The 23,955-nt window shown below is 39.2% G+C and overlaps 3 protein-coding genes across 4 annotated transcripts; 1 reads left to right on the top strand and 2 right to left on the bottom strand.

The window, feature by feature from the left end:
* Nucleotides 1-12,811: 12,811 nt before the first annotated feature.
* Nucleotides 12,812-13,476, bottom strand: LOC122021979 (histone H3.2). The gene has a single exon (XM_042580178.1). The coding sequence runs from the start codon at nucleotides 13,371-13,373 to the stop codon at nucleotides 12,963-12,965; it is 411 nt and encodes a 136-aa protein (XP_042436112.1). The 5' UTR covers nucleotides 13,374-13,476; the 3' UTR covers nucleotides 12,812-12,962.
* A 400-nt stretch (nucleotides 13,477-13,876) lies between these two features.
* LOC122021973 (UPF0235 protein C15orf40 homolog) lies at nucleotides 13,877-16,929 on the top strand. The gene is made up of 3 exons (XM_042580166.1): nucleotides 13,877-14,139; nucleotides 14,222-14,310; nucleotides 16,566-16,929. The coding sequence occupies exons 1-3, from the start codon at nucleotides 13,974-13,976 to the stop codon at nucleotides 16,695-16,697; spliced, it is 387 nt and encodes a 128-aa protein (XP_042436100.1). The 5' UTR covers nucleotides 13,877-13,973; the 3' UTR covers nucleotides 16,698-16,929.
* A 359-nt stretch (nucleotides 16,930-17,288) lies between these two features.
* Nucleotides 17,289-19,101, bottom strand: LOC122021960 (sugar transport protein MST1-like). Of its 2 annotated transcripts, XM_042580155.1 has the most exons (3): nucleotides 18,924-19,101; nucleotides 17,893-18,839; nucleotides 17,289-17,826 (listed from the first exon to the last, which is right to left on the bottom strand). In XM_042580155.1, the coding sequence occupies exons 1-3, from the start codon at nucleotides 19,090-19,092 to the stop codon at nucleotides 17,383-17,385; spliced, it is 1,560 nt and encodes a 519-aa protein (XP_042436089.1). In that variant the 5' UTR covers nucleotides 19,093-19,101; the 3' UTR covers nucleotides 17,289-17,382. The 2 variants fall into 2 exon arrangements, with proteins under 2 accessions (XP_042436089.1, XP_042436084.1); XM_042580150.1 differs by having other exon boundaries at nucleotides 17,290-17,826; nucleotides 17,893-19,101.
* Nucleotides 19,102-23,955: the final 4,854 nt, after the last annotated feature.

Here is a 23,955-nt window from a genome sequence, read left to right as displayed (position 1 = left end):
ACTAAAAGAAGAAATAGTAAGGCTGAAAAAGTCTAACGGTTCAAATGTTTCTGCTTTTAAAAATTATAGAGGATTAAACTGGTATTATAGGTTTCACCAAAATCAAATTAGAAAAATATCAAAGGCCTATGTACTTAGAAAATATTTAATTAACCCTGTAGGTAGGAACCTCTATTGGATTCCGAAAACATGTTTAACTTAAAATTTTAAATTAAACTTAGCATTTTTTTTTGCAAGAAAGTTAAACAGATAGTTTCTTTATGAGGCTTTGTCTAAGGAAATGGTTGTTGCTCCAATAACCAAGAAGGTCTAGTGCCTCACCACGACCTGGAAGCCAAAATACTAAAATCAAATGTTTAATTAACTTTCTGGAAAAAGTATTAAAGTTAGAATTAAATAATGCTTAAAAGTTGTTAAACATTCGTTTTGAAAATTTTGTTTAACTTAGAAAATGTTTATGTTGCAAATATGCTTTAAAGGGTTATTCAATTTGTTTTAGAAAATATTTTCAAAAATATTTAGTTTATTTAGGAATTTTTTTTTTGGAAATTGCCTTAGAAAATTTTTCTTAGATTTTTTTTTTGCCTTATAATTTTTTTTTAAAAAAAATTGCCTTAAATTTTTTTTTACTTATGGAAATTTCTTTTAAGTAGATGTTGAAATAAGTTTCAAACTTAAATTTTAAAAAAAAAATTTAACACTTAAAATTTTCTTTGAGAATTTACCTTACACCTGTTTAGAAACCCCATTTTTTATGTGATCACAGGGGGAGAAGTATGTTAGGTCTAGGGGAAGGTATATAATTGAAAAACATTTGGATATTAACTGTTTTTATTGCATCTGTTTTACCCTAACTTAACTTGAGTTGCTCACATCAAAAAGAGGGAGATTGTTGGAACCCCAAGGTGTTTTGATGTGATCAAACAAGTTAAGTTATGTCCTGTTTTGTCTAACCCTTGTGTCTAAGTGTGCAGGAGCTTAGGAACACAGGAAGTCGAGCGGAAGACGCGACTAGCGAGAAGGACGGCACGGGGAGAGAGCCGACGGGCTCGGTGCGTTCGAGGGACGAGGTGACCATGGAAGAGTACACTGGTGGACGAGAAGAACGTGCGTGGCGTTTGAGGGACAAAAAATTGGGAAGGAAGGCTGCTCGAGAAGAAGGCCGGAACTTGGGTTCGGGTGAGCCCTATTCCGGATGGCCGAGATCACCCAAGCTAGCTAAGCCGGAACGAACAAGACCCGGACCGAGACGAGCTGAACCGGAGACGAAAAAGTCAACTTCTGTTGACCTTAAGGCTCGGGGCGCCCGGAACCATTCCGAGCGCCCGGGATGAAGTTTTTGACCAGATCGATTCTAACGTGATCTGAACGTTGGGGGATAAAGTTTTATCCCCCTCAGGGCGCTCGGAACCCCTTCAGGACGCCCCGACCAGTGCTATAAATATAGCACTGATCTGCACAGTCAATTAAACCAACTTGTAATTCATTTTCTCTGTGCTTTCTATTATTTTGTACTATCAACGTTGTAAGAGACTACTCCGCCCAGAGGAGAATCAGATAGTGCACCATCTTTGCCTTAAATTAGCAATCCTCTGATTGCAAACCAAGTAAACCCTCTATGTCTGAATTTGTTTCTAATTAGTCTCTTTCATTTATTATTACAAGTTCTTTTAAATTAGTTGAATATCCGAGAAAGGTTTTTGGTTTAATTTTTTGTAGGGCAATTCACCCCTCCCCTCTTGCCGGCCTCCAAAGGGACCAACAATATATTTTACTCATGTCTACTTGCGAAAAATACATTTAAAAAATATATCTATCAGCAATCTCAAGTTTGTCACAAAATCTAAAATTAACTAAATGGTTCAATTGAACCTTAACCTAAAGTGATAGTTTGACTTCCTCTATTTGTCCATACTAATCCTCAATGCATCCCTAGCATTAGTTTAAAAAGGAAGGAATGTCATTGGTGTTGGTGCAATATTCCCTAGGTCAAGGTTGACCTGGTTAACCAAGCCTGAGTCTTGGTTTGGGTTTCGATGTTTGACAATATATTGGGTTTAGATGATATGGACAATGCAGGTGCAGTTGTTCATTTGGGGAGATTGTTGATACAATTCCCGTTTGGTCAAAGTTGACCAGTTAAGATTGTGAAGGAAAGTCAAGTAGGTCAAGGTTGACTGGATACGTGACTGAAAGTCCTGGTGAGTGAAGCCAGGCAGAAGGAAGTCCTGGTGAGTGAAGCCAGGCAGAAGGAAGTCCTGGTGAGTGAAGCTAGGCAGGAGGAAAGTCCTAGTGAGTGAAGCTAGGCAGAAGGGAAAATCCTGGTGAGTGAAGCCAGGTGAAAGACCTAGTGAGTGAAGCTAGGCAGGAGGAAAATCCTGGTGAGTGAAGCTAGGTGAAAAACCTAGTGAGTGAAGCTAGGCAATTGGGAAAGTCCTGGTGAGTGAAGCCAGGCAGGAGAAATCCAGAGGGGTTAAGGTTGACCAGACATCTAGTGAGAGTGCAAGTAGGTCAAAGGGATTGACCGGATACTTGGCACGAGGAAGAAAAGTCCAAGTAGGTCTTAGGGAGTGACCGGATACTTGGCAAGAAGAGAAAAGTCCAAGTGGGTCAAAGGGATTGACCAGACACTTGGTGAGAGAGTCCTAGCTGGTCAAGGGTGACCGGATGCTAGGTCTTATGTACCAACAAGTCATGGTTGACTAGATGTTGGTTTAGGGGGCTTTGGACTTGGTTTTGGGCAAAAACCAAGATCTGGATTGATCAGCCGATTGATCCAGCAGATTTGGATTGATCCGTGGATCGATCTAGTAGATCTGGATCGATCAGTGGATCGATCCAGAAGATCTAGATCGATCGGCCGATCGATCCGGTGAGTCCCCGCGAACAGAACCCCTCTTGATCAATCGATGGATCGATCCAGAGGTCCCAATCGATCAGTGGATCGATTGGGACGCTGCTGCTTCGCGCGATAAGCGCTGGATCAATCCGTGGATCGATCCAGGCGTTTTTCCAGAGCACAGAGGCGCTCTGGATCGATCCGTGGATCGATCCAAAGCCTCCCCGATCGATTGGGAGCATTCCAATCGATCGGGATTCGACCGTTAGCGTCGATTTAAGCCGCAGGCGTTCATTTCCTTCGGTATCGCTTCCACGACAAAGCTCATATCTTCACCAGCGACTCCACAGAGCTCTCCACGCCAGTTCTTGAAGTTCTTGGAGGTTCTTCCAAGTCAAGAGGCGGATCTATTGCAAGAGGAAGAAAGCTAGGGTTAGAGTTTTCTTGTACTCATTGTAAGCTTTGTGCTTGTATTTTGTATCCTTTCCCCTTCCTTTTGTAGTGTGAACTTGTAGGGCTTCTCCGCCTTCGGTAGTTACCGAAAAGGAGGGTTTTATTAGTGGAGGGTGCGTGAGTAGGTGTGGATCCTTGGACTAGTCACCTCTTGTGAGATGGATACCAAGTAAACCAACCTTGTTAGCGTTGTGTGGTTTGTTTCTTGTATTTCCGCTGCACATCTTTGGAGAAACAAGCAATGACGAGCACCTAGCGAGCGACGAGCTATTCACCCCCCCCCCCCTCTAGCTACTTTTCGGTCCCAACAAGTGGTATCAGAGCGAGGCCGCTCTTCACCGGAATCATCGCCGAAAGGGTCAAGCATAACAAGAAGAGCTAGAGGGTGAAGAAGTTGAAACAAAATTGTCAAAGTCAAAGAAATTCAAAAGCTCAACTTCTACAATGGAATTCCGAGATGGGCTCGGATTCGACACGAGGGTGACTCCACCATACACTTCCACGAGCTTCGATTCTTGAAAATCAAGAATCGAAAATTTTCTTATGATGGAGATAGAGCAATGGTTTGCTCTTATGGAAGGCTTCAAGACTCCAACAAACTCAAAGGGAAAAGTTCTCAAGAGGAGCAAGTGGAGCCAAGAGCAAGTCCAAAGGTGCGAGGCCAATGACAAAGTGACCAAGCTTTTGGTCAATTTATTGCCAAGCACCATCCTTTGCAAAATTGGAGAATTTGAAGATGCAAAGGAATTATGGAGTAAATTGGCCAAGCTTCATGAAGAGATCCCCTCCACTGTACAAGAGCAAGAAGAATCCAGAGAGGGTGACTCTTTGGAGTAAGACCAAGAGGAGGACTCCGAGGTTGAGAGATGCTCAACCTCCGAAGAAGAGGTCCAAGAAGAAGCTTCATCTTCAAGGGAGTGCAATGAAGAGAACAAGGAGGGAGCATACTCCTTGTTCCATGTACAAGATGATGAAGCCTCCACCTCTAGGATTGAGGGGGAGTGTAGATCAATGAACCCGGAGCAAGAAGAGGCCTCCACATCCGGGTCAAGTGAAGAAGAAGAAGATGGTGCCACCTCCAAAATTCAAGAAATATCAAATGGAGGAGCAAGTGTCATCCCTACACAAGAAGGTATAAATGCTTCAATTAAAAATAAAAATCATATAATATGTTTTGAGTGTAGGGAAAGTGGGCACTACAAGAGCAAGTGTCCCAACTTGGCCAAGAAGAAGGGTCAAGTGACACAAAAGGGCAAGGAGAAGCCCAAGGAGACCACCCCCGGGACAAAGAAGAGCAAGGAGCACATTGTGTGCTTCTTGTGTCAACAAAAAGGGCATTACCGAAGTCAATGCCCTAAGGGGAAGAAGATGGTCAAGGCTCAAGGAGGCACTAGTCAAGGGGGAGCCTCCAAGGTAAAGAAGAAGGTAACATTTATTGAGTCTACCCCTTTACGTTATGGTAAAAAGCATGATAGTTCTAATTTTTATCATTTTAATGCAATTTACCATAAAAATAGAAAGCATGAGGGCATTAAGGAAAAGCATGTGACCCTACATGCCAAGACTACCCAACCTAAGGTTAGGAAGGTAGATAGACATTTGGGCAAGAACACTAAGGATAATAGATACAAGCCCAAGAATAAAAATGCTCATGGATCAAATGAAAAATCAAATACTAAGGACTTAGTGAGGGAAAATCAAGTCTTGAGGTCAAGACTTGATAAATTAGAAAAGACCCTAAAAAGATTGGAAAATATCCTATTAGGGCAAAATGAGCATAACCTACGTTTAGGGGTACAAAAGCCATCAAATGGCCATAGAGATTTGGGATACAAAATCAAAGCAAAAAATGATGTGCCTAGTTATCATAGGGTTCCATATAGTTATGGAACAAACCCTAAGTCTAGAGGTCAAGTCAAGGATACAAGGGAAGATATCCCTAGAAGTATCTTTACAACCAAAGTGACTAAGACTTCTAAGAAGTCTAAGAAAGTCACTAACAAGATCACAAGGGAGGCTATCCCTAGAGTTGACCTAGAAAATGTGACCAAGGCTTCTAAGAAGCCCAACAAGGTCACTAGGAAGGTATCTAGGGAAGTTATCCCTAGTGAGTATCTAAAGGATCTAAGGAGCACAAATAGGTGTTGGGTTCCTAGGAGCATCTTCTCTACCCCATAGATGGGTTAGAGAGTGTCAACTCCGATTAGAAGGGTAGTTAACCCAACTTAGAGGAAATTGACACTCAAGGAGCATTTTCAAGGTTTTTGTTAACCTTTGAAAATGAAATGGAATTATTATTTACTCCTTGAAAGAGTAAAATGTGCCTAATGGTGGAAAATTTGATTTTATCTTAAAATGGCATAAATTGGGAAAACCTAGAGAAATACCAAGTTGGGATTTTGGTATTCTCTTAGAAATTTAAGGCAATCCGGACCTTGATTTATGTGATTACTCTTGAGGAAAAATGGAATATGCAAACATTTGAGGATATGCTTAATTTTTAAGTGTCATAAACAAATCAAGAGAAATAGAAATGTCAATTTAGGTTTTGACATTTCTTTGAAGCATTTAGGGCAATCTAGGTTTAACGTTTTAAGTTAAAACAAGTGGTATATTTTGAGTTAGCTAAGTGGTTAAGGATACTTAAAAAGGAAATCTAGGTATATTTTATTTATGCTAAACCTTGTCATGATTGTTTGTCCATCATATGCCATGACATCATGTCTATTTTTGCATTCATGTTTTATTATGAAAAATTCAAAAATACCTGTCATGACATTCATACATCATGTAGTTATAGGATATTTTTTTTGAAAATTATTTCCTTTTGATGTATGCCATAACATAATCATGCATTAAGTTTAATTCCTTGTAATTAAGGACAAATGGCATTTAACAACACTTATTAACAAGTGACATCCTAGGTGGATGTCTAATATCTCTAAAATGCCTAGATAGATATGCATGATCCCTAGAATAGGGCAAAACCAAATTTTACATCTCACAAAGACCTATAAGATGACTTGTATGTGTTTTGTCCACAATAGATACAAGTGAGATGTTAGGATGATGAACAAAACTCAACATGTTGATTTAGTGCATTTCTTTGAGTTTTAAGTTCATCAAAACACATAGTTATGTGTTTTCCCATCATTGGGAAAGCTAATGTACAAGTCATGTGCATTAAGCCCAAGGAACATGGTGGGATATTGGTTTTGAAAATGTTTTTAAAATAATTTTGGAAAACCTTGGTGAAGGCTATCTTTTGATAGTAATCACCATTGAATAGTTAGACACAAACTTGAAGAAAACACTAAAGTTTTTGCAAGTTCTCAAGTTTGTGTCAATCTTTGAAAATATGATGTATTTTCATAGAAAACTATTTTTCCATGATAAATTATACCCTAAATAATGTCTACACAAATTTTTACGATTTTTGGAATTTTGTAGAATTTTCTAGGGGTTTCTGAAATTGGCTGAAATTGAATTTCAGCAATTTCAGGCCTCCAATCGATCAGTGGATCGATTGGAGTGCCTCAATCGATCAGCCGATCGATTGAGAAGGCATTTCTCGCGAGCAGAAGCTCGCTGGATCGATCAGCCGATCGATCCAAGAAGACTGAATCGATCGATTGAGTAGGGTTCAATCGATTGGAACCCAACTCCAATCGATTGAAGATGCTGATTTTGGCTGGGAAAGCTTATTTTCAGCATTTTGAACCTATTTTAGTCTAGGTAACCATTCCAAACCCCTGAAAATATATTTGTATACATAAAAAGGGTGTTTTCGTGTGGAAAACAAGGATAGATTGGTTAAGGAAGGCTAAGTTGAAGTTTAGGTTGAGGTTTGTTTCAAATTTTGAATATTTGAACCTCAAAACTTCTAAAATTGGGTTTCCTAAAGTTTTAGGAATTCCAAGTCATTGTTGGTGCAATGACAGAAGTTACCACCATGTCTTTAGGGGGAGGGACTCTTTAAAGACATGAAAATTATTTTTCATGAACCTTGGAAGGTGGTTAACCTTCCGTTAAGAACATGCTCAAGGTTGAGCGTTTGAACTTTAATGGGGAGTGGATATCCTCATTGTTCAAGTGGTTTCAAGTGGATAATGTTCAAGGATGGGCATTTGCCTACATTGGGGGAGAATGTAGGATTAAGGATAATGAAGGGTATGAGATCTTCATTATCGTGTTGATCACAACGAGTGAAGTTGTGAACAACGATGAGCAACTCTTCAGGGGGAGAGTTTTCAACAAGTGAATTTGTTGATGTGTGCCCAAAAATGGGGCATGGTTTGATGTGTGCCAATAGGGGGAGAATGAAAGGGAGTAAGTTAGGATTTCATTACCTAGAGGGAGTTTGTCCACTTAGGGGGAGAATGAAGGGCTTAACTTATGGATTCATATATTGGCATGAAGGGAGTTGAGGCTATGGGAGTAGCCTAATTTCCTAACTTAACAAGAGGTATTGTCAAACATCAAAAAGGGGGAGATTGTTGGTGCAATATTCCCTAGGTCAAGGTTGACCTGGTTAACCAAGCCTGAGTCTTGGTTTGGGTTTCGATGTTTGACAATATATTGGGTTTAGATGATATGGACAATGCAGGTGCAGTTGTTCATTTGGGGAGATTGTTGATACAATTCCCGTTTGGTCAAAGTTGACCAGTTAAGATTGTGAAGGAAAGTCAAGTAGGTCAAGGTTGACTGGATACGTGACTGAAAGTCCTGGTGAGTGAAGCCAGGCAGAAGGAAGTCCTGGTGAGTGAAGCCAGGCAGAAGGAAGTCCTGGTGAGTAAAGCTAGGCAGGAGGAAAGTCCTAGTGAGTGAAGCTAGGCAGAAGGGAAAATCCTGGTGAGTGAAGCCAGGTGAAAGACCTAGTGAGTGAAGCTAGGCAGGAGGAAAATCCTGGTGAGTGAAGCCAGGTGAAAGACCTAGTGAGTGAAGCTAGGCAATTGGGAAAGTCCTGGTGAGTGAAGCCAGGCAGGAGAAATCCAGAGGGGTCAAGGTTGACCAGACATTTAGTGAGAGTGCAAGTAGGTCAAAGGGATTGATCGGATACTTGGCACGAGGAAGAAAAGTCCAAGTAGGTCTTAGGGAGTGACCGGATACTTGGCAAGAAGAGAAAAGTCCAAGTGGGTCAAAGGGATTGACCAGACACTTGGTGAGAGAGTCCTAGCTGGTCAAGGGTGACCGGATGCTAGGTCTTATGTACCAACAAGTCATGGTTGACTAGATGTTGGTTTAGGGGGCTTTGGATTTGGCTTTGGGCAAAAACCAAGATCTGGATTGATCAGCCGATTGATCCAGCAGATTTGGATTGATCCGTGGATTGATCCAGCAGATCTGGATCGATCGGCCGATCGATCCGGTGAGTCCCCGCGAACAGAACCCCTCTGGATCAATCGGTGGATCTATCCAGATGTCCCAATCGATCAGTGGATCGATTGGGACGCTGCTGCTTCGCGCGATAAGCGCTGGATCGATCCGTGGATCGATCCAGGCGTTTTTCCAGAGCACAGAGGCGCTCTGGATCGATCCGTGGATCGATCCAAAGCTTCCCCGATTGATTGGGAGCATTCCAATCGATCGGGATTTGACCGTTAGCGTCGATTTAAGCCGCAGGCGTTCATTTCCTTCGGTATCGCTTCCACGACAAAGCTCAGATCTTCACCAGCGACTCCACAGAGCTCTCCACGCCAGTTCTTGAAGTTCTTGGAGGTTCTTCCAAGTCAAGAGGCGGATCTATTGCAAGAGGAAGAAAGCTAGGGTTAGGGTTTTCTTGTACTCATTGTAAGCTTTGAGCTTGTATTTTGTATCCTTTCCCCTTCCTTTTGTAGTGTGAACTTGTAGGGCTTCTCCGCCTTCGGTAGTTACCGAAAAGGAGGGTTTTATTAGTGGAGGGTGCGTGAGTATGTGTGGATCCTTGGACTAGTCACCTCTTGTGAGGTGGATACCAAGTAAACCAACCTTGTTAGCGTTGTGTGATTTGTTTCTTGTATTTCCACTGCACATCTTTGAAGAAACAAGCAACGACGAGCACCTAGCGAGCGACGAGCTATTCCCCCCCCCCCCCCCCCCTCTAGCTACTTTTCGGTCCCAACAATTGGTCCATATGAAAAGACATACATCAACTATTACTTCAAAGAATAAGGTAATGGGGCATGTGGCCTTACCCATAAATGGACATTTATGATGGACGATACAACCTGAATCATTTCGCTAAAAGTGTTTTCCCGCATATCATCGGTGCATTGCTTATCATATCAAGCGTTTGATATGCATTTTTTGGAGAAAAATAAAGTTAACTCTAGTAGTAATGGGTAAGCTGAAGCATGGTCATCTTGTCGACCTAGCAAATCAGGTGATCAGGCAGAAATTAGACTCAGGTCCAATCAGTTGGACATTAGCCTCCTTCGACTAGACTTGAAGGGAGACTAGTGATGTGGTATATTATAAGTGGACCCAAAGATGAGGTGTCAGTCAAAGTCAAAATGAGGTGGTGGCTAAAGTCAGGGTGAGTTGGTAGTCATCGTCAAAATATATGAATCTGAACGGGTTATTCTCATCAAAACTTAACTCCTCACTTAGCGCTATGGCTCTCAGCATAAAGTCAACCGACCCAGTAGTCAGTCGGACTTAAGGGAATTAGTTCCTTATTCTATAGGTACAAGTCTCTATGTATATAGTCAGTCAGCCCCAAGTGGCGGCCGAACTGGGAGAACTTATCGCTCCACTTGATGCCAAGCTATACAAGATAAATCCGAACAACCCTAGTGTCGGCCAAGCATATGGGGCTTAGCTCCCCATCCTCCAGAAGTATTCTCTCAGCACGCAGCAAAGACAATCTCCTAATATATAGCCGGCTAGGATGAGACCCGGTCTGACTTGCAGAGCCAAGATGTTCAGTAAACTAGTCAGCTCTACAATATAATTCTCAATGTATAGATGGTCGGTCCAATAGTCGGTCGGACCTCCGGGTCTCAGTTCCCCCACTTCTCATGTATTAGTCTCCCTTCATATAGTCAGTCGGTCATAAGGTCGGTCAGGTTATCATGGCTAGGTGTTCCCATCTCATATATGTATACACAAGGCAAATGCATGAGGCAATTCTCATTACAAATGCGATCAAACATAGATCCGACTAGACTTCCATATTGTAGAGCATTTTCAAGGCAAGTATCATAGCATATAGTCGATCAATCCAAGGATCGATCAGATCTTTCAGGACTTGGATCCCCACCCTTCAAAAACATGCATCATAGTATACAGAAGATTGGCTAAAGATCCAACTAGGATACCTCAGTCGGCTAAATCCATGGGACAATATTATTAGAGAATCAAAATAACTCGTCAGAAAATAATATCTATTCACCAAAGAATATTCTGATTTCTGAAATATAAATGCAACAGAGCTTTCTTATAAGGATGACTGTTCAATTTCTATCATTATTACGAAAGTTATAAAAGACTACTCATATATGTATAACGGAAGATTCCTCGACAGAAGACTGTACACCTTCCATTACTCGACATCTTCTTGCATCGTATATTTCTTGCAGGGCCGGCTCAAGGCATAGGCCATTAAGGCCTATGCTTAGGGCCCCTATATATATATATATATATATATATATATATATATATATATATATATAATATTAATTTGGATATTAAATATTTAAAATTATAGTTAAAATAAATTTTAGTCAAGATTTATTTTCATTGATAATTTAAATTTTTTACTAGCTAAATTATATTTGTTCAATAATTTTTAATTTTTAGATTTAACCAATAATTTTTTATTTTTTATAGATTAAAATTAAATTTGATCATTTTTATTTTTTTACTTTTTTTACTTGTATTAGATTTGATTGATAATTTTAAATTTAATATTAAAGTTAGATTTGGTTGATAATTTATTTTTATTTTTTTATTAAAATTTGACTCATAATTTTTAAGTTTTTACTGATAAAAATTTAATTTAATAATTAAAATTAAGTCCTGTTAATAAATTAAAAATGTTATACTTAATTAATTTTTTTTATAAAAATATTTTTGAAAGTTTTTCAACAGTATATTAGTTGTACTATTACTACTTTCTAAATTTTATTTTTCTTTCTCTCTATTTCTTTATTATCATTTTTTTTTACCATTATTATGGTGTCCTTGGTCTTTTATTATGCACATCTTTTTTTTTTTTTAATAATTTGTCCTTGATATTACTATGTAAATATTTTTGACTAAATAAATATAATTGATGATTTATCCAAGTTGAAATTGATAAAAGATAGTTTGGTTCACTAAGGTCCTATCAATATGAGATCCTAAGGATAGTCTATTGTACGCAGTATCTATATCTACTAGACTATTATTTGAACCTATTATATCTTGGTCACATAATAATAATTTTTACCATTACGTCAAGACTTACTTTCATCGTAGTTAAAATTAATTGATATTTTTTTAAAAAAAATAACAATTAAAATGTATATTAATAATATTATAATAATTTATTAATCATTGTCAAATTAGTTAACATAAAATATTTTTTATTTTTTATAAATTTTATTAATAAAAAAGTGAAATTTGACCCAAGATAAAATTATTACTATGTTACCTAGTTGATCATTTCTTCTTCCGATTGTATAAATAATCATTGATAACATATACAACTATCCTTTTAAATTTTACTAATAAAATTAGATGTCTTTAATAATATTTTTAATATTTATTTTTTTAAAAAATATTAAAACTTTAATTTTTTTTCAAGATGGCCATGATCAGACACAATAAAAAAAATTCTTTCCATGGATCAAGTACGTAAATACACTCATATTTTGATATACACCTATGCTCATCTTCTCTACATTTTTCCTCAACAACTGTATTGACTTAAGAATCGAATAACCTATAACAATAACTCGTGGTTCTTATTCCAACGTTCTTTTACCCTATGTGTCAAGGATAAAAACAGAATACCTTTTTTCTCTAATTCAAGATCTCCTAATCAACGACAAAACCATCTATCTGACATATTATCTCCACCTGTCCATACGTAAAACAATGAAGCAATTCTACCCGTTGTTTGAATTGGTTAATAGAGATGTCAACCAGACCAAGTTGGGCCTGACGAGATGTGGCATGCGGGCTTGTCAGAGTCACATGCTCTGCATTACCAATTGTAAACGAGTACGCACAGACTAGCCTTTTTCTTAAGGAAAAGAGGCCAGATGATAAAGACAAAAGATTATGGAGTCGGGGAAAATACATACGACGGAGACAAGGATACGACCTCAAAGAGTAATAAACGATTATGGAGAAATTTAATAAACAATTAACCTCATAGAGTAATTGCTCCAGTTCTAAATCCTAAGTCAATTTCTCCCCTCGCATTATGCTAAATAAATCAGATAACAATTTTAAACCTCATGTAGAAATGAATACTCACATGATAACTTCATGGATTCAAGTTTAACAGAAGAACACACCAATGAAAACATTCATTGTTCAATGTGACAAGCATTAGAAAGAACTGCATAGATTAACATTGCAGAAAGCAGACATTGATAATAAAGCATTTTTACATCCCACTAGGAAATTCAAACACAGAGGCAATAGTTGACAACAGTAAAAACCTAAACCCTAAAAAGATCAGACAAGTAAATCAGAGCGATCAGGCCCTCTCCCCACGGATTCTGCGCGCAAGTTGAATATCCTTGGGCATTATAGTCACCCGCTTGGCATGGATGGCACAGAGATTGGTATCCTCAAAGAGACCAACCAGATAGGCCTCCGCCGCCTCCTGGAGTGCTGCTACGGCAGAGCTCTGGAACCGGAGATCCGTCTTGAAGTCCTGGGCAATCTCACGGACAAGACGCTGGAACGGGAGCTTACGAATAAGAAGCTCTGTGCTCTTCTGGTACTTGCGGATCTCCCGCAGCGCCACCGTGCCAGGGCGGAACCGATGGGGCTTCTTCACACCGCCGGTGGCAGGCGCCGATTTGCGAGCTGCCTTGGTTGCCAGTTGCTTGCGCGGGGCCTTTCCTCCGGTGGATTTTCTCGCCGTCTGCTTCGTCCGAGCCATTGCAATAGAAAACAAGATCCGGGGAAGAAGAAGAAAATTAGGGATTGTGATTTGGGAATTGGAACGACGATTGTGAAGAAACACGGAGTGGTGCCTTTTATAGGAGGAGATGTAGGAGGGAAACCGAAAAAAATGCTGGTTCCCAACCGCAATCCCTCCAGCGAAGTCCTAAGTTTCATTGGAACCGTCAGATGTGGATGAATGAATGGTGGATTTCTTACCAAAACTGACCACGCGGATCGCGATCCGTGGCGTAACCACGGAGCCTTTGCTGTTGCTTTGTTTACCGTCGGATTCGTCTCGATAGAATTAACTTGATTTTAATTGGGCTTTTGGAATATTGGTATTTTAGGGAAAAAAAGACGCTTAATCAAAATCCAATACAATTAATATAATATTTATTTATTACACTAAAATTTTTACGTTGCTTATTTAAGAGATAATACATGATTTTGGGAGTGTGATTTGATCGGTAAGCAACCTTGAAACGGAGCCTAATTGACGAGCTCAAGCTGAGCTTGAGTCCGCGAACCGAGGTTAACCCTTTCGCTGCGTGAAAGGAAGGAGCAGGCAGAAAAGGTGTTAAGCTCTGGCGAAGAGATGGCGCCGCCCAAGCGTGGGAAAGCGAAGGGTGGTTCCGCAGCATCTGCGACCGTCGTCGCTCCGGCGGAGATCAAATTTCCCGGTTGCCTCCGTCTCCTTCCTCCGTCCACCGTGGCCATCACCATCCACGCGAAGCCAGGGTCCAAGGTCGCCACCATCACTGGTCCGCCCCTTTCCCTTTCAATCTCTGTCTCGTCTGCCATTTTCTCCCCCTGCGAGAGTTTTTTTTTTTTTTCTGGTTTCAGATGTCGGCGACGACGCTTTAGGAGTTCAGATCGATGCCCCAGCGAGGGATGGTGAGGCCAACGCGGCGCTGCTCGACTACATTAGTTCGGTGAGTTTCTGATCTCTTCGCCCCTGATAAAGATTCTCTTTATCTCGGCAACAAGTATTGCTTGGCCTTTTTAGAATGATGGTAAATTTGAAGAGAATTGAGTGAGGAATTTAGAAGAAATTGCGAAGAACAGAAATAGTTTTTGCATAGATTGATATTGAAACAATATGAACACGATTACATAAATTTTCTCTTGTATGTCATTTAAAAGAAGCAAATCTCTTTAGTAGTTTATTGCCTTGTGCGATCAGTTTGTGATGGGATATCAAAGTTTAAGAAGGGCACTGCTAAGATCCTTAGGTGACACAAAATTAGGTTAAGATTGATTTCAGCATGTTCAAAGATGGCCACTTTTTGTTTTAGTTTGGCAAAATTAATCAATTAAGGGATTTGAGAGGAAAGTGGAAGGCCAAACAAACATTGAATCAGTGTGATTGATGTTATCTTAAAATAGGTATTAATGGTGGCATATATTGAATGATTGGCACATAAGCCATTGTACTTTGTAACCAAATTCCCATTAAACAAAATTATGACAAGAAGCACTTTGCTTTATCTATTTTTACTCAAGGTTTGATTTGCCATATTAAAAATCAGGATTACTTCTCTAACTATTTTTATTTAGTCCACGACTCTCTCTCTTATCCATTAGCCCTCTCCATGGCTAAATCTTTGACCATTACTTTCAACCATATTGCAATTTAAATTTTAACTTTATCTGGGCACAAATGAAATCTAGAATATGAAAATTGAAGAGACTCTCTGATCCTGCTGAAGATGGAAATTTTGGAAAATAGCTGCATGGATGTGGCTAATGCGGCTTAGCTCGAGACATGATTGCTTTTTACTGGGAAACTGTCATATTAAAGTGACCCTGTATTGTGAACTAAACTGAACAATGACATCCAATAGCATTGGAAATTTATCTAATTACACTAGTGATAAGTTCCCCAGACAACAGGGGTAATAATGAGACTGGAAAATGCTGATGAAGTAGTAGTATCAATTCAAAGTAATTGATAAAGTCCCTACTATTTACCTAGCACATCAAATTATCAGTAAATTGATAAATCAGATTCTGTTAGGGGAATTTGTCAATTCAAAGAATCAATGTAAGCTAGAATATTTCACATTTTGATTAGCTGTTTATCTTGCTCTTAGGAATGGTAATTTGAATTTTCTTTGTGTCAATTCTAGTTTTGGTTATGTTGATCATGTTATCTGTGAAATGGTATAAGTATCTTGTTGTTCTTCTATTAATCAAACAAATTGGCAGACTACTAAATGACTGTGTTATTCATACATAGTCCCTGAAGTTTTATTGAGGGATGACTTACTAAAAATGAATCCAAGCAACATGAAGAATGTTGCTGTTGTGAGATAGATATTTACTTCTGTTCTGATTGTGTCGGAAAGATATTTAATGTAGTCGACCTGAGGCAGTACCGTGTGCTGGTTGCATTTTTTTCCCTCCGTTTTAAGTAATGTTAGTTTGCAGAATGGACCAAACTGTTGATAATTGCCAGTATATGCTTGTTTGCAGTAGTTTTTATGATTTCTTTAGTGCCAATATGATCATATATTTATGGTGTAATACCACTCCATCCGTGTAAAGAACCTGATCCTGTAATCCAGAATCCTTACCAGGCAAAGATTTTATGCTAAAAGAAGAGATAAGAAGATTGTAAGTGTATCTTGATTAAAATACCACAATCTTTGATAGCTAATATTTTCTGGGTCTTAAATGCCTTGTCATGCATCTGATTAGCACGTATGCTGGCTCAATGGAGCTTTCTCGATATGCAAAGATGCATCTTCATTTAAGTTTAGAAGTATCCACTATCCTTCCAGATAGTAGTCATCCATATTATATATTCTTAACCTCATTCCATTAGATAGTGAAGTTAGCAACCAGGAACAAAACCAACCAAAGGGCAAGTCTTCAAAATTATATGTGCAAAGTATCATAATTGCAAATTTAAATGATAAGTGAATATTTCCAAGGACTTATCAAGAAATATGCTTTAATCTTTCAGTACAGAAGTGGCAGTTATATACATTCAGTGATAACCAACCAAGCATATTTTTACAATTGAGCATGTGATGGTCATAGGATACACACAACTAGTGGAAGTATCCATGAATCCATAGTAATTGCTAAAGGATACTTATTTATTCAAATGTAAACTGCAGTTTGAAGAAATCCATATTATCGCTCAGTGCATGAGAGGCCAGAACTTATTTACATATTGCAGGTATTAGGTGTGAAGAAAAGGCAAGTGTCTATTGGTTCTGGTTCAAAATCCAGGGAAAAGGTTGTGCTTGTGCAAGAGGTAACTCTACAGAACGTCCTGGATGCCCTTAACAAGGCGTGGAAATGTGACTAGCCATGGAACTGAATTCTCGAGTAACACTGGGAATTGTAACACACTCTTGGTTTGTTAACTAAGCCATAGAGGACTTGTTTGTTTAAATGTCAAATAGAAAACATATGTTGGAAGAGAGAACTAATTATCTTTCATCTAGTTCAGTCTTTGCCGATTGAAAGATTGTCATGTAGCTCTGGCGGATATTTATGCGTAAATATTTATTGGAAGCCTGTAGTTTGGATATTTTTAATAGCAATGGCCTATGAGAAGGGGCGTGATAGATGACATGGCAATGTAATTCTACCCAAAAGTAATTAAAGTTTGTCACATTTTTTTATGATAATTTTTATTGGGTTGGATCATGTAGTGACTGTTACAATAATTTTTAGTAGTGACATGGTAATGCCTTATTGATTTTCACCATTAAATATATCGACCGAGTTTGTCTACCATAATCAATAATGATTTTTAAAAAATCTTTCTATTTTTTTTGGGTGAGAAAGAGACTTTTCGAATATTATAAGGGCATATCACAATAATAAAATGAAATAGAATGAAGTGATTCGAAACTTTAATGAAAGATGGATGGATCAATAGATAAAAAAAAAGTTAATATGTGATATTAAATATTGATAATTAGGATATGTAATTTTATCATCATGACAGTCAACATAACATACTGTTAAAGTAGATAGGTAATTTATTAAGAAGACAGTGCCTGGTCATTATGCTCTGTGACGTCATTTGTCACCATGAATCGGCGCCAGTACCAGTGTCGGGCCCACAGAGCCGGCATGGCCTCCAGTGGCACCCCCTTCGTCTCCGGCAGGAAGACAGCCACGAATGCCGTCATGACGCCCACCCAGGCGGCGTAGTAGACGAAGGTACCGGCCTTGAGACGGCAGAGCATGGCTAGGAAGATCTGCGCCTGCAGGAAAGTTACCCCTAGGTTGACGGCGACGCTGATGCTCTGCCCCGCCGACCGCACCTCCACCGGGAAGATTTCGACGGGGACGATCCAACTCAGCGGACCCCATGAGTACCCGAACCCAAACGCGTACGTGCAAAACAGCACCAACACCGCCACTGCGTGCCCCTGCGGCAGCGCTGCCCGCCCGGCGGCTCCGAGTATCCACGCCACCGCCGCCTTATGAATTTGACTGAAGCTAATTAGTCAAGAAACAGAGCATGAGAACACTTAGAATTAAAATACCTGAGAGAGGATCATCTGAGCGCCGCCTGTCATGAAGAGGAACTTGCGGCCGCAGCGGTCGACGACAGTGGAGGAGATGAGGAGGGACACGAGATTGACGACGCCAAGAATGACAGCGCTGACGAGCGCTGTGTCGCTCCCGAACCCTACTGTCCGGAACAGCACCGGCGAGAAGAAGGCGATTACGATCACCCCCGTAAGCTGCTGAAATAGAGGAATCGCCACCGCCATCACAAGGTACGGCCGGTACCGCCGTGTTGCGATCCGCTTGAACGCCCCTTGCGCCATCTCGTCTGCGTCGCGGACGGCGCGCTCGAGGGCTTTGAGCTCTGCGTTCGCATCGCCGCCCCGGATTCTGATAAGCGCCTTGCGCGCGTCGTCGATCCTACCGCGCGCGACAAGGCTGCTAGGAGTGTCAGAGATGAGGATGGCCGAGAGGAAGATGGCAGCGGCGGGGACGGCTGCGAGGCCAAGCGAAAGGCGCCACCCCCAGGCGCGAACGTGGGAGGCGCCGTAGTTGGTGAGGTTGGCCACCACCACTCCGACAGCGATGAACAACTGGAACCCGGCGGTGAAGGCGCCTCGCCACCTCGCCGGCGCCGTCTCCGCCAGGTACACCGGAGTCGCCTGGTTGGTGAAACCCACACCGAAGCCGAGCAGTATCCGCCCCAAGATAAGCATCTCCACGTTGACTGCCGCCGCATTGATGATGGAGCCGACAAAGAAGGTGGCCCCTCCTAGCAGCATCACCTTCTGCCTTCCCACGGCCCGGGTGAGCCTCCCGGCGGCCAGCGCTGCTGCCAGGCCGGCTACGTACAAAGACGATGTGAACGCCGTTAGCACCTGGCTGTCGTAAACGCAGAACTCGTCGGACTGTGCCGCCGCCATCCGCCGCAAAATCCTGGGAAAGAACTGTTCCAGAAACGATTCCATGGCCGTGACGCCACCTGAAATCCCGATGTCGTATCCAAAAATTAGGCCACCGGAGGCGGCCATGAGGCAAGTGACGATCACAGATGCTGTTAATCTACCTCCATAATCATCAGCCGGCCCCTGATCAAGACTGAATCCTTCTCCGGCCATCTTCTTCCGGTCTGCTCTGCTCTGCTCTGCTGTTGTGCTATTGGAATGATGGAGCAAGGGGAGGTATTGAAGACCGTTAGTTGTAGAGTGGACTGCTGGAATCACGTGCGCACCCATTTTCCTTCCTTACAATTTTATCCCTAGAAATGCAGGGAATAGCAAACTCATAATTCGAATCCCAAATGCAGGGAAGGCTATATAAGGGTATTTTTTCCTTGGAATTTAAGACGTTGCACTTTCGAATTGACTAAAAGGAAAAAAAACAAAAGAAATTAAGGTGGTCCCCGCTGATGGTGCTCGAACTGATCGGGATGTTGGGCTCCATCTGGTAGTGTTTTGGATTTATCTGATGGTCTATCCGTAAGATAAGATCGTCCAAATTAAAGATCGTTCAAATTAATAATTCTTATGGTCCCCGCTCATTAGTAATTCATATTTAGTCAAATTAATAATTCTGCACGTGACCCGTCATGATCAATCCCAAATTCAAATAAAAGACAAAGATTATATAGATTATCAGTCAACATTAAAACTATGATAAATATTTAATTAATAAATTCATTAAACTATTGTGTTAATACTAAGTTGTTCCCTAGAAGGAACGCATTGTAGGGTCCTATTGTAATGTTTCGGCAAGAACCACTACATCTCCAGAACTTGAATGTAATGCTAAATATGCAAGAGTTTCACATTTCAGGATTTGACTGTAACATATCAGCAAGGAGCAGTACATCTTCCTGAAAACTTAGGTATAGTGTTAAATAGACAAGAGTTATTACATCATAGGTTGGAAAGAACAAATATGATAGGAAAACTAATAATCTAGAATTTAGAACATAAAACATAAAAACCCTCATTGATAAATAAATAGAGGTAGTAGATACGATAATTAGAAGAAGAATTATTATTCTGTGTATACAAAAAAATAAAATGGGTAGGCGAGAATATAAAATTGATAGAGAACTCGAATTTTAAGTTATGGTACACAGAAAAGAGTAAAATAAGAAATGGAGTGGGTATTGTTGTAGATAGTGTGTTAAAGGATGAAGTTTTAGAAGTAGTTAAAAAGAGGAATAAAATTATAGTCCTTAAGAGAATAGTAGCGAAAGAAACTATGAACATAATTAACGTATATGCACCGCAAGTAGAATTAGATGAAGCTATCAAATCAAGATTTTATGACGACTTAGATGAAATATTATAAAGCATTCCACTAAATGAAATAATTTTAATAGGAGGTCATTCAAATGGGCATATTAGAGTGAAAAATGAGGAATATGAGAGGGTACATGAGGTTATGAGTTTGGAATGAGAAATGAGGAAGCGAAAACTATATTAGAGTTTGTAATAACATATAACCTTATATTAACTAATATATTTTTTAAGAAAAGAGAAGAACACTTAGTAATGTTCAAAAGTGAGAATAATAAATAATAAATTGACTTCTTGTGGTTAGGAAGAAAGATAAAAAGACTTGTAAAGATTGTTAGGTCATCTCTGGAGAAAGCTTAACTACCCAACATAGGTTAGTAGTATTGGATATACGCCTCAAGCATAATATCAATAGAAATAAAATATATATGACTCCTGTAATTAAGTGGTGGATGTTAAAAGATAGAAGCAAAATATCTTTAAGGAGAATGTAGGAGTACAAATATTAGGTGAAATATATGGTGATTCTAATATAACATGGGATAAAATGTTATCAAAGTTGAAAATAATAACTAAGAGTGTACTCGGTAAGTCAAAGGGATATGCACCACTGATCCTGTCTAAAATCTGAGAAGTGATGCGCTAGCTCCGGTGAACGACGATATTTGATGAAGATAATCTCCTGAAGACCTAAAAGAACCTCTCCACGATCCTGTGCACAACAAGACAAACCAACAAAACGTTAGTGACCCAAGACCGAGGTGGAGATCCCTGGCTAGGCCCTCCGACGCTTAAGTCAATTTCTCTCTCAAGGGTGGAAGAAGAAGAAGAAGACTAGTAACTGAAGTACTTTGAAATAGAGTTTAGATGTTATAACTTGTGTACCCTACCAACGGAGAGGATGCCCCTTTTTATACTACCTCATGTGACCTCCGTAGTCGTAAAGTAGTCCCCGATTCGTTAGGGTTTATTAGGAGATGAAGTCATCTTCTATACTTTGTACAATAATCTTTTAAGTAATCTTTTTTGTACCCCAGATGTACCTCTTTTGTTATTTGTGACTTATATTTGTGATGAGGTATGCATAGGAACACGTCATTATAACTAAAGGAGTTTCTAGAAGATATTTCCCACCAAATTTGTCAAGTTGCCATATTTCCAACCGATCCTTTAACCCGACCGCATATATAATAAGAATATCATCTGTTAAGTATATTTCAGTTAGTCATTTATACTGATCATATATGTTGTTAAGAATATCTTCCAATGAACATGTCTCGGTCGGTCATTCAAGTTGGTCACACATATATTAGGAATACCTTCTGTTGAGCATGTCTCAACCAGTCTTTCAAGCCGGTCGTGTGTATATATATTAGGAATATCTTCTATTGAGCATGTCTCGACTGGTCACTCAAGCTGGTCGTATATATATATATCTTGAGTGACTCTATCCTCTGTAGGGCTTTGCCCAGTCGAGCACATGTAAGTACTGTAACGCTCACCCGGCCTTCCCTCGACTGGGCGTATATAAGCACATTGGTGTTCGCTTAGCCGATAATATACTAAAAGTTGTATAAGGCTAAACGTCTCTGAGCTCGGCCGGGCTTTGCTCAGCCGAGTGTATATGAGTACATGGGTGCTTGCTCAGCCTTTGATTGGCCAGTAATATATTAAAAACTATACAAAAGGTTAAGGGGTGTCTAGTTAATGGGTTTGGGAATGAGGGAATGGAATGATAGTAAAAGATAGTGTTTAGATTGTGGGTTTGAGAATAACAATTTGGGAATGATTTTGAGATTTATGGGAACCAACAAAACCCATATAACTAGGTGGGTTTCATTTTCATTCTCATTCCCATTCCACCTTACTATCAAATACATACCCATAGTCATTCCCATCATTTAACCAAACGCCGCCTAAGTGCCTTTATGATTGGTCAGGCTTTGCCTGACTGAGCACGTGCAGGCACTCATTAGTACCCACTTGGCCTTCACTCGGCCGGTAATATACTAAGAGTTCCCATAAGACTAAATGTCTTTATTCTCGGTCGGGCTTTGCCTGACCAAGCGCGCGCAAGCACTCATTGGTGCCCACTTGGCCTTCACTCGACCAGTAATATACTAAGAATTTTCATAAGGCTAAATGTCTTTATGCTCAGTCGAGCTTTACCATCTGGTAGTTTTTTAGATTTATCTGATAGTCTATCCGTAAGATAAGATCATTCACCTAGGGATTAGTCCATTCTATATTAACAAAAACAAAATAATGAAATTGAGATAATAAAATAAATAAATTTAAAAATACTAAAAAGTAAAGTGAATGTAATAATTAAAATTTTAATTAATTTGTTCTTTAGTAATTAGTAATTCATATTCAGTCAAATTAATAATTCTGTACATGACCAGTTATGGTTGATCCCAAACTCAAATAAAGGAGAAGGGTTATATTAAATTATCAGCCGACATTAAAACTATGACAAATATTCAATGAATGGATTTATTAAACTATTGTGCTAATGCTAGGTTGTTGTTCCCTAGAAGGAACGTATTGTAGGGCCCTACTATAATGTTTCGGTAAGAACCACTACATCTCCAGAACTTGAATGCAATGCTAAATATGTAAGAGTCACATTGCAGGATTTGATTGTAACGTATCGGCAAGGAGCACTACATCCTTATAAAAACTTGGGTATAGTGTTAAATAGACAAGAGTTATTATACTATAGGTTGGATAAGAACAAATATGATAGGAAAACTAATAATCTAAAATTTAGAACATAAAACATAGGAACCCTCACTGGTAAATAAATAGAGGTAGTAGATACGATAATTAGGAAAGAATTAATTTTCTGTGTATACAAAAGATAAAATGAGTAGGGGAGAATACAAAATTGATAGAGAACTCGAATTTTAAATTATGGTACACAGAAAAGAGTAAAACAAGAAATGGAATGGGTATTGTTGTAGATAGTTCGTTAAAAGATGAAGTTATAGGAGTAGTTAGAAAGGGGAATAAAATTATAGTCCTTAAGAGAATACTGGTGAAATAAACTATGAACATAATTAATATATATGTACCGCAAGTAGAATTAGATGAAGTTATCAAATCAAAATTTTAGAATGACTTAGATGAAATATTACAAAGCATTCCACCAAATGAAATAATTTTAATAGGAGGTCATTTAAATGGGCATATTAGAGTGAAAAATAAGGAATATGAGAGGGTACATAAAGTCATGGGTTTGGAATGAGAAATGAGGAAGTGAAAATTATATTAGAGTTTGCAATAACATATAACCTTATATTAACTAATATATATTTTAAGAAAAGAGAAAATACTTAGTAATGTTCAAAAGTTGGAATAATAATTCACAAATTGACTTTCTTATGATTAGAAAGAATAATAGAAACACTTGTAAAGATTGTAAGGTCATCTCTGGAGAAAGCTTAATTACCCAACATAGGTTAGTAGTATTGGATACACGTCTCAAGCATAATATCAATAGAAAGAAAATATATATAACTCCTAGAATTAAGTGGTGGATGTTAAAGGATCGGAAGCAAAATATCTTTAAGGAGAATGTAGGAGTACAAATATTAGATGAAATATATGGTTATTCTAATATAACATGAGATAAGATTATATTAAAGTTAAAAATAGTAGTTAAGAGTGTACTCAGTAAGTCAAAGGGATATGCACCACTAAGTAAAGAATCTTGGTAGTGGAATGAGAAAGTACAAGAGAAAGTGGAGGAAAAAATGAATAGCTTATAAGACATTGTACATTTATAATAGCCATGAAAGAAGTTAAAAGAGTAGTGAATGAAGC

This window comes from Zingiber officinale, chromosome 1A (genome assembly GCF_018446385.1).
Source record: "Zingiber officinale cultivar Zhangliang chromosome 1A, Zo_v1.1, whole genome shotgun sequence".
NCBI lineage: Eukaryota > Viridiplantae > Streptophyta > Magnoliopsida > Zingiberales > Zingiberaceae > Zingiber > Zingiber officinale.
The sequence above is the reverse complement of the archived record's forward strand: the minus strand, read 5'-3'. Positions and strand labels throughout refer to the sequence as shown.

Coding starts and splice junctions, on each gene's coding strand:
- LOC122021979 (XM_042580178.1), bottom strand. CDS start 13,373: ATGGCTCGGACGAAGCAGACGGCGAGAAAATCCACCGGAGGAAAGGCC.
- LOC122021973 (XM_042580166.1), top strand. CDS start 13,974: ATGGCGCCGCCCAAGCGTGGGAAAGCGAAGGGTGGTTCCGCAGCATCT. Junction 14,140..14,221: donor CAAGGTCGCCACCATCACTG/GTCCGCCCCTTT, acceptor TTCTGGTTTCAG/ATGTCGGCGACGACGCTTTA. Junction 14,311..16,565: donor TGCTCGACTACATTAGTTCG/GTGAGTTTCTGA, acceptor TACATATTGCAG/GTATTAGGTGTGAAGAAAAG.
- LOC122021960 (XM_042580150.1), bottom strand. CDS start 19,092: ATGGGTGCGCACGTGATTCCAGCAGTCCACTCTACAACTAACGGTCTT. Junction 17,827..17,892: donor CTCAGATGATCCTCTCTCAG/GTATTTTAATTC, acceptor CAAATTCATAAG/GCGGCGGTGGCGTGGATACT.